Here is an 11,174-nt window from a genome sequence, read left to right as displayed (position 1 = left end):
ACATTGAAATCCTTCATCTTGATTATCATAAAATCAGTTTGCTCAATCCAAGTCTCCAACTTGATCAAAGTTCTCTTTGCAACTTTTGAGATAGGTAAGGCTACAAAATTACAAAATTGACAGTTTTATCGTCCGAGTGTCTTGATGCTTGAGAGTGTTCAAGTGTTTCTCTTTGTTCTCTATCATGAAGTTGTGGATGACTCTAGAATTGATCATTCTACTCTTGGCAAATCTATGGTTAACCAAGACCTCAATGTACATAAAACATCATTCTATTGGCTCTTTTGTCTCTCCCACTCTCTTTTGGAAAGCAAATAGTACTTCAAAGTCCCCAATGCATGGGTTTTTGACGCTTTGACTTGAATGACATGGAAAACCACCCTTTGTGGGTATTCAGATTCTCAATAGGCCACCTTGCATATGAAGAAAACGAGTGCCTTTATTTGTAGTTTTTTTTGTTCATGAAGTTTGTCATGAATATCTACCTCTCTTTTAGGAGGATTCATAGTCTCATCCTCGAGCTAGTCTTGTAATTAATTATTTAACAATTATTTTATTTATAATTTAATTCCTTGTATGAAAAATCCAAGGTGTCAAAACTCGAATTTTCAGTCATCAAAACCCGTGACATGAACCAAGAGACATCAATCATACAATATACTTCAATGAAGATGAGAAGCAAATATAGTTGAAATTATCAAAAGATATTTTAATTCATGCCACATCGAAGAAGAATGAAGTTTCATGTTATAAATTTTAGGTAGATTACAATTTAGAGTAATTTAGAGTATATTGTATGAGTGATGTCCCTTGGTTCATATCAGCCTGAATGGAGACTAAAAAGATAAAAGAAAAAATAAATAAAAATAAAATAAAATAATAAAATGAAGTAAAATCAAAATCAGATTAGTGAAACAATATCACAATAAAAATACAAAATAAATACCATTAATATTGTTTAAATTTATTACCATGGGAAAATGGATTTGAGATAGAATTATAAAATGTAATACAAAAAATAAAAAAATAGACCATTAACTTGCGAACACCTAAAAAAATAAAAGGGAAAAAGGGTGAGTAAATAAATATATCTAGTAAGCAATTTATCTGTAGGCTCTCATCACATCTTAGACCTAGCTTGTGATCATGGACTTTACTCTAGGCTCTAGGTGGAGATTTGTCGTTGTTCATAGACTTGGGAGACTACGGCAGTGGTAACCGGTGTCCAAGGTTAAGGTGATACCTCACAAAACTCTCTCTAATAGGTGGGGACAACATGGTGAGTGCTAGCCTGCTCATCATCCATGGGAGGTATTTAAGAAACTCGTCCCACAAGCCATGTAGTCACCTAAAATTAGGGGTGCCATCCCGTATGTGTTAGCTTCCTTGACTACCCGTAAGATCAACACTCACTCACCCTGCAAAGGAATCCAAGTGAACTATCAAGTAGCATGTTCCTATCCAACCGCACACCTAACTCAACAGTATCGTACTGGAATGGAAAGGGAAGTGGAATCTCCATAAACTTTATTGTCTACAATCGGCCTAGGTGGATACCTTTATATACTAGGGTTGTCGTGGTGGTCTTTTAAGTCCCTGGGGCGATTTGGCAGCTTGGCATAGATTCACGTCTCTAGGTTCCTCGATTCCATCTCTTTGAGTCTGGTTCAGTCCCGAGCATTAGGGGCTACACTTTTTTATGTCTTTGTAAAATAATTGGATGGATTAAGTTTGTAATAAATAGTTATATTAAATAGGTCCTCATAATTTCAATTTAATTGAAATTTAAATGAATTTATTCAGCCAACGCCTTTATGTTGAACCAAACATAAATTAATGCGGAGAACGGTCCGTTTAACTTTTGGTATCCTCTCTTCCCTATCTCATTATTTTTCAATTTCATTAGTACTTTCACTCTCCAAAATACTTTTTCACATTCCATTTATTATAATTATGAACCTGAATTATTAAATTGTGATAGTAATTTAATCATTTAAGAAAAGAGTTAAAATAATCTAACAATTAACTGATAAGCCCATTTTTAGAAACTTACATTCGTATATAAGTTTCATTCTTCTTTTATATATTTATGTTTATAATTATATAAATATTTATAATAATTTTATAATTAAGATTAACTAATCTAAATATTATACATCAATACATTTATACCAGGGTTAAACTAATTTTGTAGCGGGTGGATACATTATTTCAAAAATGTCCAATAATACCAATTAGACACTCTCTTATAAAAAATTATTCGGTTTTCTCTCTAATGGAGGTGGGATTTCACAATCCACCCCCTTCAGAGCTTAGAGTCCTTGGCAATCATTTCGTTTCCCTTTCCAACCGATGTGGGATCTTACAATCGACTTCCTTCACGGCTCAATGTTCTTGCTCGCACTCATTCCTCTCTCCAATCGATGTGAGATTTCTCACAGTACTCTCCCCTTTTGGGCCCAGTGTCCTAACTGACATATCGCTTGGTTTTTGGCTCTTGTACGATTTGTAACAATTTGTAACAATTTGTAACAATTCAAGCACACCACTAGCAGACATTGTCCTTTTTGAGCTTTCACTTTCGAGCTTCTACAAGGTTTTTATAACACGTCTGTTGGGATAGATTTTCACAACCTTATAGAAAATACTTCGTTTATCTCTCCAATCGATGTAGGGTCTCACAATCCACCCTTCTTCAGGGTCCAGCATCCTCGTTGACAATCATTTCTCTCTCCAATTGATATGAGATCTCTCACAAAAAACTTCTAAACTTATATAAATTCATGTCCTCTTAGCTCTAGGTCGGCCTTTAGGTTGGCCTTTGATTAGATGCCGTAGTTTCTCTCTTACATTTATTAGTATACAATTATATTTATTGTGGAACCTCCGGCTATAAATGAGTATGATAGCATCGAAGAGAAGAAGAGAAGAGAACATTGATTTTGTGGATCATATCAAGGTAACCCTTCTTGCTTTCACTTTCAAACATGACTTTTATTTTATTTTTGTCGTCATATCTTCATTTCGTAACATATTTAGATTCATTCAGTAACATTCATATTAATGGTTTTTTTTTCCACTTTTTAATTTCAACTTTTGAGAAATAAAAGCTTTTCGTTAACTGCTTCAGGTAACACCTTCAAAGATGAATTTTAGAAACATTTTTTATAAAAAAGTGAAAATAGAACTAAGATAGAAGAGCCACCGTCTAAAAACAAAAAACAAAAAAACAAAAACATGGTTTTGACTCAAGAATGTAATTTTAAGTAATTTTAAGAATGGTGCCAATCTATTCCTTAATTTTGTTCGGTAGATTTTGAATAATTTGATTTAATTTTAGCAACACAAAAACCTTGAATGCAGGCAAGTAGCATGGCAACGTTCAGTCTTTTAAACAATCCAAAACACACGATATCGTCTCTAACAGTAAAAGGAGCACGCCTTTTTGTTACAAGATTTCTTGGTCGATACATATCGACCGGATCGTTAATGTGAGCCAACACGATACTATATTCATTTGTTTCGTTCTTAATGAGAACTCATATTGGTTATAATAAATTTGATGACAGTATAATGGAAGATGGGGGGGAAATATTTGCCTTTGAGGGAACAATAACTAACAGCTTCCTCCGAAAGGTTGTTCTAAAAGTTCACAGCCCTCAGTTTTATTGGAAGGTAATTTAATTATTTATTTATTTTATTAATTTTTTAAAAAAATGGTTGAAAGAAAAGGATAAAATATAATTTATTTTGGAAGGTTATGAGAGAAGCTGACTTAGGACTTGCCGATGCATATATCAATGGAGAATTTTCATTAATGGATAAAGAAGAAGGTCTTCTTAACCTTATTTTGGTGAGCTTAATTACTTCATTTCTTCCTAATCCTAATTAAGGTTCTTAATGATCGTCCTCGTTCATGCTTACCTTCTCTTTTGCAGCTTCTCATTGCTAATAAGGATACAAATTCTTCTAATACGAGAAGGTAAATATGAATTATAAGACATTTTAATTACGAGTTTCATTTTTGAAGGAGCTTAATTGTAAGACCCCACCACTGATAGATATTATCAGTTTTAGCGTGTTATGTATCGTCCTGTTACATATCGTCGTTAGGCTCACTGTTTTAAAATTTATTTGTTAGGGAGAGGTTTTCACTCCTTTATAAAAAAAAGTGTATATGGGTATCCTATCCACCCCCTTGGGGTCCAGTGTCTTCACTGGCATATCGCCCAGTATCTTGGTCTAATACCATTTGTAATGGCTCATGACCACCATTAACAAATATTGTCTGTTTTAGCCCGGTTATATATCGCCGTCAGTTTCATGGTTTTGAAACGTGTCTACTCAGGAGAAGTTTTCACACCCATATAGGAAATGTTTTGTTTTCCTCTCGAACCGATGTGGAACTCACATTAAAAGTTTTTAATAGGTTCTTGAATTTACATTTTTGTGTTTCTAATATATTCAATAAATTTAACAAGTGTTTAAACGATCAAAATACATCAAATAAAGATAGCAAAAAAAAAACAATGTGAGGGGAGAGATGTTTTGAAACAAGGAACCTCAAGGACTTAACTTTCATTTCTCTTTGTTATTATTGTGAAGTACTAACCAGCTTCCTAAACTTTCTCCTCAAGTTAAGAACCACTGACAGACGATCTTTCTCGTTAAAGCATAAAACTTTCTCCTCAATTTTTCTATAGTTGCTACCTAACTTATTCTACCAAGTCTACTAACAATTCTCTTAAAGGAGTGACTTATTAAGTTAAGTTTATAAGCTCATAATAAGTCTTTAAGCATTTAATCTTTTAATTAATAACAATTTCTTGAAACTTTGATTTTATATTTAATGGATCTATAAACTAGAAAATTTATTAAAGTTCACATTGAAAGCTACCCAATAAATAAGTTATATTCTTATTCAATATTTTTAAAGTTTAAAGACTTGTTAAACACGAACATAAAAATTATTTTAGGACAACAATAATAACATTGAACTGATAATTTTTTAATGTCAGTAATAGTGATCTACTTTTTGTAGGGGATGGTGGTCTCCTCCACTATTTACGGCAACTATAGCATCTGCAAAGTATTTCTTTCAGCATACTTTAAGAAAGAACACCATTGCACAAGCTCGTAAAAATATTTCTCGTCATTACGACTTGGTAGTATATGGATGCTTCAGTTTCTTAGTCTTTTTCTTTTCGTCTTTAGATTGATGATATCTCTTCAATCTTATTCGTATTCAATCAAAAGATAATTAGAATAACAGTGAAAAATAACAAACAAAAGAAATATAAGATAACTCAAATAAGTATGAGATTGTAGCGTTTGAGTAAATAAATTGTGAGACTAGAAGTGATCCAAAGATATAAAATTATGGTTAAAAAAAGTTTACAAGAATTTATAGCTCCTACCCATATTACTAAATAAAGTGAACATTTCTTTTTGTTTCAGAAACTTCAAAAATTAAACTGGTTGAATCTCTTTAAAATTATAGATTTTGAATCTTGAGGTGAAGAATTATAGAACAAATCACCCCATCAACCTTACAATTTAATTATTAATATACTCTCAATATCCAATAACATTTCTAATTATTCTATCTTAATACCATTTGTATCAAATTATTCTCTTTTATTGAATAATTTATTTGGTTGTATAGAACAATGAACTTTTCTCTCTCTTCTTAGACGATACAATGATGTACTCATGTGCCATCTTTAAGGTTCGTATAACCAACTTTTATTTATTAAAAATCTCATAATCTATATGATGATTTGCATTGTTTTCTTAACAAAGAGGGAAGATGAAGATTTGAGGATTGCACAATTGAGGAAAATCTCTATTCTTATTAAGAAGGTGATTATTAATTATTACACAACTAAATATATTTTACGTTACCTAATCCTTACTTCTTAATAGGCACGAATCAACAAAAAGCATAAGGTTTTGGATATTGGGTGTGGTTGGGGAACTTTAGCTATTGAAATAGTTAAGCAAACTGGATGTCACTGTACCGGCATTACTTTGTCCAAACAACAATTGAAATATGCCCAAAAAAGGGTTCAAGATCTTGGCCTTCAGGTAATATCTCTTTCTTATGTGCCTATTTTACTTCTTTCGATTGTTGTTTGAGTTAGGTAGTTTCTTCGTTACTTAAGAATCAAGAGATAAAGCTTATCATGAAGCAGCATCCTTATTACTTAATAATCAAGTGCTAACCTTGAGCTCCTATTGAATTAGGGTAGTATCTGGTTACTTAAAAATCAAGGGCTAACCTAAACATAGCATGAAGCTTATGACACCCCCTAATCATAATACTTGGTAACATTTATTGAGCTTAAGTCATATTCACTATCCTAAAGTGAGCTTAAGTCATATTAAACTTCTAGGCCTCCATAAATCTTGGTTAACCATTAGAGGCACTTCTGTATTTCTCTTAAGCCATAACTTATACCCCTAACTTCTTTAGATTTTAAACTTGATCCAAACATCTTGAAATATAACATAACCCTTCATGTAGTTGTATATAGACCTTAATTAAAATACTGGATCATTAGGAGGGTATTTGGACCTTGAAATATTTTAAATGAACGTTAGGGACATTTTGGTCATTTTACCACCTTTAAACTTAGTTCGAACCCCAACCGTGATCAATAGTTCTAAAACTTTATATAATTCTTTCACATTGTAAAATAAGGCTTCATATAAAGTTTCACGATATTAGGAGATCAGTTGGGTAATGAATAAAAGGTAAGTTATGTTAGGGGCATTATAGTCATTTTACACTATTACTTGGTTTCATTACTAATCATTTTGATCCAACCTTCTTGTAGGATCATATTGAGTTTCTTCTTTGCGACTATCGAGAATTATCAAGTACAACTAAATATGATAGGATCCTATCGTGGTGAGTTTTCAAATGAAATAAAGCTATTAGTCATAATATGCATGAATTAGTACTATAACATAATAATTATTTGATTAAATTATAGATTTAGTATGTATCTAATAGATCACAAAACTTTTTAGATTCATGAACTTTGAATCTAGCTTAATGTCCTTAAACTTTGAAAATGAAAACTTTACACTAAACTTTTAGTTTTGCATCAAATAAGACATTAAACTTTTAACTTCTTGTTCGATAGATTCATGAATTAAAAAAAAAAAAGTTGAATAAGTAGAGGATTGTCACAACCCAAATTTTGGGATTTTGAAACTCATCAAAACTAAAAAGAAGAATGTGAGAAAAAAAGTAAAATACAAAAGAAAATCTAATTATAAGAAGGTGTTCTTTAAATTTATTATAAAAGAGAAAAATGGGTTTGAGATACCATTGAAAAAAAAAAATGAAAACAGACCGACACCACAGAACGATCCCCTCTCTGACCACACAGCTTTCGAATGCTCCTTCACCTCAACCAAAAACTAGTGAACACCCGAAAAGAGAGGGAAAAGGGTATGAATATGTAAGTGTACCGAGTAAGCAATCTATTTGTAAGCTTTCATCACATCCATGATTTAGCAAGTGACCATGGTAAACTCTAGGCAACAACTGTATTGCTCTTACTGTGTAGAGTCTTGGATAGGTAGCTTAGCCTAAAAAGTGGTAACCGGTATCCGAATATGAGGCACTACCTTCATAGACTTCATATTAGGTGGGAACAACATGATGAGTGCTAGCCTACTCGTCAATCCCACAAGTCATTTAGTTGCCGAATCAATCCCACAAGTCATTTAGTTGCCCAGGGTTAGGGGGCACTACACCCAATACGTGTCGCTCCATTGGTTATCTGCATGATCAAAGCTCTCCCATAGGACGAATCCTCCATGCAGGGTAACTACTAATTACCCGCATGATCAACACCCGACAACAGGATGCGTGTAGAGTAATCCAACAAACCATTGAGTCACACATTCCTAACCAACCTCATGGCTAACTCAACGGTACTGTACCAGAGTCAAGAGGGAAGTGGAGGTCCTCACACACTATACTACTGCTATCAGGCTATGAGACTACTTTTGTCATTCATGGATGTCGTAGAGGTCTACTAGGTTCTTAGAGGTATCTAGAAAGTTTAAATCACATCTCTCATTTTCAGGACGTTCGAGGTTAGCTCCTTGGACTAAACTAATCTCTATGTGCACACAAGTCTAAACCTCTAATCTCTCACAATCCTGAAGTGCAAGATCTACTAGAAATGTATTGACTTGGGTCAATAAGTAAACCGCGCTAGCTGTAGCGTTCTAATCTTAATTGACTTCTTTCATGGATACTTCGATAGGGAGATATTCCTATCGATCACCTAAGAATGTAATCCATAATTTAAACTTCACCTTAGTCATATCTGGGAGTTGAGGAGGTCTATTGGATTTCCAAGGCACATAGGTGGCTTAACGTAAACTTATTACTCTAGGATGCTCTATTCTAACTCTTCGAGTCTTTCTTAGTCTGGGAGCACTAGAATGTATACCCTCTGACCGTCACTCACAATCGTAAGGTGCTAAGTGCATTGGTGGCGTACTAACCTATGTTATCATCTAGCCTTAACTTTGTGCAGACAAACATACTCTATAGGGAGAACATACAGTCAAACTCTTAGAGCTAGAACATACTTGACCATGCAAATATATATACAAACATATAATCAAGCAAGCTCAACAAGGAGATAACATCTATCAATCACCCAGAGCACAAATTTTAATAGTCTGTCCTCCTTTCTAACACAACGAAATACATATAAAACAACTTTCATCACAAATCCCGTCATAATCACATTTTAGTAATTTCTTACATCATACATAACATATTCATCCATATTTCCCAATTCGTATTCTAGTCATGCTTATTCTATTTTTTAGCTTATAAATTACATAAAATAGCATGCTACTCGAAAATCTCCGCCTAGGGACATAACAGTAATTTTACCATAACATTCATATAGTGCATGATCATAAAGAAAATGCTATTCAAAAGTCCTTAACATGCATTTTATAACCACCTGAGTTAATGAATGATCTCATGCTAGCACGTCCTTTCCATGCCTACAAGTATTATTTATCTAAATTTGGTGTGGTTTCTTACTTGGTGAAGTGTGCCTTCCCAAACTAGCTTTTCCACTTGTTAGGGGCCCCAAAGTTTCTAATTTCTCTGGTAGGTTCTAATTCAAGTAAAATTAGGGTTCTAATTTCTCGGACATTCAAGTCTCGATGTTGAATCGAGTTGCATCTTGGTACACGAGTTGAACTGCGCATTAGTTTGCGAATGCATGTCGGATCTAGCGCAATGTGTCATCTTCACCCGTTAGACACGTTGAACCATCCATAGTGCCACATGTGTTATTCACCAAACCAACCGTGATTTATTAGATGGGTGAATCTATTTAAAAACATCTTAATGTTAACCTAACTATTTATTTATTTATTTATTTATTTTTGGCAGTGGGATGATAGAAGCGGTTGGCCACGAATTCATGGAAGATTTTTTTGGTTCTTGTGAATCAGTGTTAGAGGACAATGGTCTTCTTGTTCTACAGGTTTAATTAATTTTTTTTTTATTTTTTACTTATAATTAATTCTTTTAATTACTCTTTATTTATAATAATTTTTTTTTTTTTTTTGCATTAGTTCATATCAATGCCAGACGAATCTTATAAAGAGTATCGGCTAAGTGCTGGTTTTATAAAAGAATATATATTTCAAGGAGGATGCATTCCATCATTAAGTAGAATAACAACGGCCATGGCTTCTGCATCAAGGCTTTGGTAAATAGTTAATTTATGTTCTTCATTTTCAACAATAATTATTAACAAATAATGAAAAAAGTCCTTTGGATACAGTGTGGAGCACTTGGAAAATATTGGAATTCATTACTATCAAACATTGAGGTGTTGGAGAAAGAATTTCTTGAACAATCAAAGGTAAGAAACCATTATTATAATAAATGATTTTGAACAATCAAAGGTAAGAAACCATTATCATAGTAAATGATTTCGAATCGAAATCTAATTTATATTTTGTTTCAGCAAAATACTTCAACTCGGGTTCAATCAAGGTTTCATACGAACTTGGGAATATTATTTTGATTATTGCGCTGCTGGGTTTAAATCACGAACCCTTGAAGATTATCAGGTAATCATATTTTTACATAAGATATCAAATTAATGTTAAGAATTGTAACAACCCTAGTTTTCTAGGGATCTAAAGTCGCTACAGTATGTACGACGTAGCTTTTCATGCATAAATATTTGCCAACATTTTCATAAAACAATTTCATAAACTTAGAAATATTAGATAAAAGAAAATAGATATTAAAAGTGACAATGCCCTATTGTAACCAAATGTCTAAGAATTTAAATACAATTGTCATATGCATGTGTCATAATCTTTACTTGCGATATCGTTGTCAGCTGTACATGGACCGATAATTATATATATCAGACTAAATATGCAATTGAAGTCATAATCTAAAACTTTATTGCAGATTGTGTTTTCAAGGGCGGGTAATGTGGCAACTTTCAACAATCCATATGAAGAAATAGCTTCAGCATTCAAACTCCTTTGAAGAATTGCATTCACCATATTGAATTTCTTCGACTTTGAGATCCAAATGTTCCACATTTCTTCTATGTAGAACGTATAATATAATAATAATAAACTATTGAATAAAATAATTAGTACCAAAATATCCAATAATTTTGAAACAGTTATAATTATAAAAAGTAAAAAGGTAATATTGTAATTTAAAAAAGAATAAAACAACCTAACAAATTTCTAAATAAAATAAATAAAAATTAAGGATAAAAACATTTTATTCTAATCTATGTCTAGAAAAAATATACATGTCTTATGCATATGTTATTGTCTCGACTTACAATGTCATCGTCAGTAGTCATGAACTTAAATGATGTCATGGATTTAAATGTTCATAAAATTCATTTCAACGAAAAGTAAACATCAATGAAATAGCACAAAAGAAATAAAAATAAGTTCAAAGTAACAAAAACGCTAGGATCTAACCCCTAAGGACTACAATTTAAACATAAACGAAACTACCCTAGCTTCAGTTCTATGGTCTTCATAACGACGCTATAATGACCCTAAATTTTCTTTTTAATCTAGAGTCGCTATTGTATACATATCATGAACATTGAATGCAAATATACTTCATT

General features: G+C 32.5%; 1 protein-coding gene across 2 annotated transcripts; it reads left to right on the top strand.

Annotated features, from left to right (window-relative positions):
- The first annotated feature begins 2,933 nt into the window (after positions 1-2,933).
- On the top strand, positions 2,934-10,627 carry LOC111473008 (tuberculostearic acid methyltransferase UfaA1-like). 2 transcript variants are annotated; one of them, XM_023118603.1, is made up of 15 exons: positions 2,934-2,959; positions 3,364-3,491; positions 3,570-3,675; positions 3,758-3,853; positions 3,939-3,982; positions 5,042-5,165; positions 5,666-5,728; positions 5,803-5,862; positions 5,926-6,087; positions 6,840-6,913; positions 9,446-9,539; positions 9,631-9,767; positions 9,843-9,923; positions 10,029-10,134; positions 10,487-10,627. In XM_023118603.1, the coding sequence occupies exons 2-15, from the start codon at positions 3,373-3,375 to the stop codon at positions 10,565-10,567; spliced, it is 1,347 nt and encodes a 448-aa protein (XP_022974371.1). In that variant the 5' UTR covers positions 2,934-2,959; positions 3,364-3,372; the 3' UTR covers positions 10,568-10,627. The 2 variants fall into 2 exon arrangements, with proteins under 2 accessions (XP_022974371.1, XP_022974372.1); XM_023118604.1 differs by lacking the exon at positions 5,666-5,728.
- Positions 10,628-11,174: the final 547 nt, after the last annotated feature.

The sequence above is a fragment of the Cucurbita maxima genome, unplaced genomic scaffold (genome assembly GCF_002738345.1).
Source record: "Cucurbita maxima cultivar Rimu unplaced genomic scaffold, Cmax_1.0 Cma_Scf00097, whole genome shotgun sequence".
NCBI classification, from domain to species: Eukaryota; Viridiplantae; Streptophyta; class Magnoliopsida; order Cucurbitales; family Cucurbitaceae; genus Cucurbita; species Cucurbita maxima.
The sequence above is the reverse complement of the archived record's forward strand: the minus strand, read 5'-3'. Positions and strand labels throughout refer to the sequence as shown.

Coding starts and splice junctions, on each gene's coding strand:
- LOC111473008 (XM_023118603.1), top strand. CDS start 3,373: ATGGCAACGTTCAGTCTTTTAAACAATCCAAAACACACGATATCGTCT. Junction 3,492..3,569: donor ATATCGACCGGATCGTTAAT/GTGAGCCAACAC, acceptor ATTTGATGACAG/TATAATGGAAGATGGGGGGG. Junction 9,768..9,842: donor GCTTCTGCATCAAGGCTTTG/GTAAATAGTTAA, acceptor CTTTGGATACAG/TGTGGAGCACTTGGAAAATA.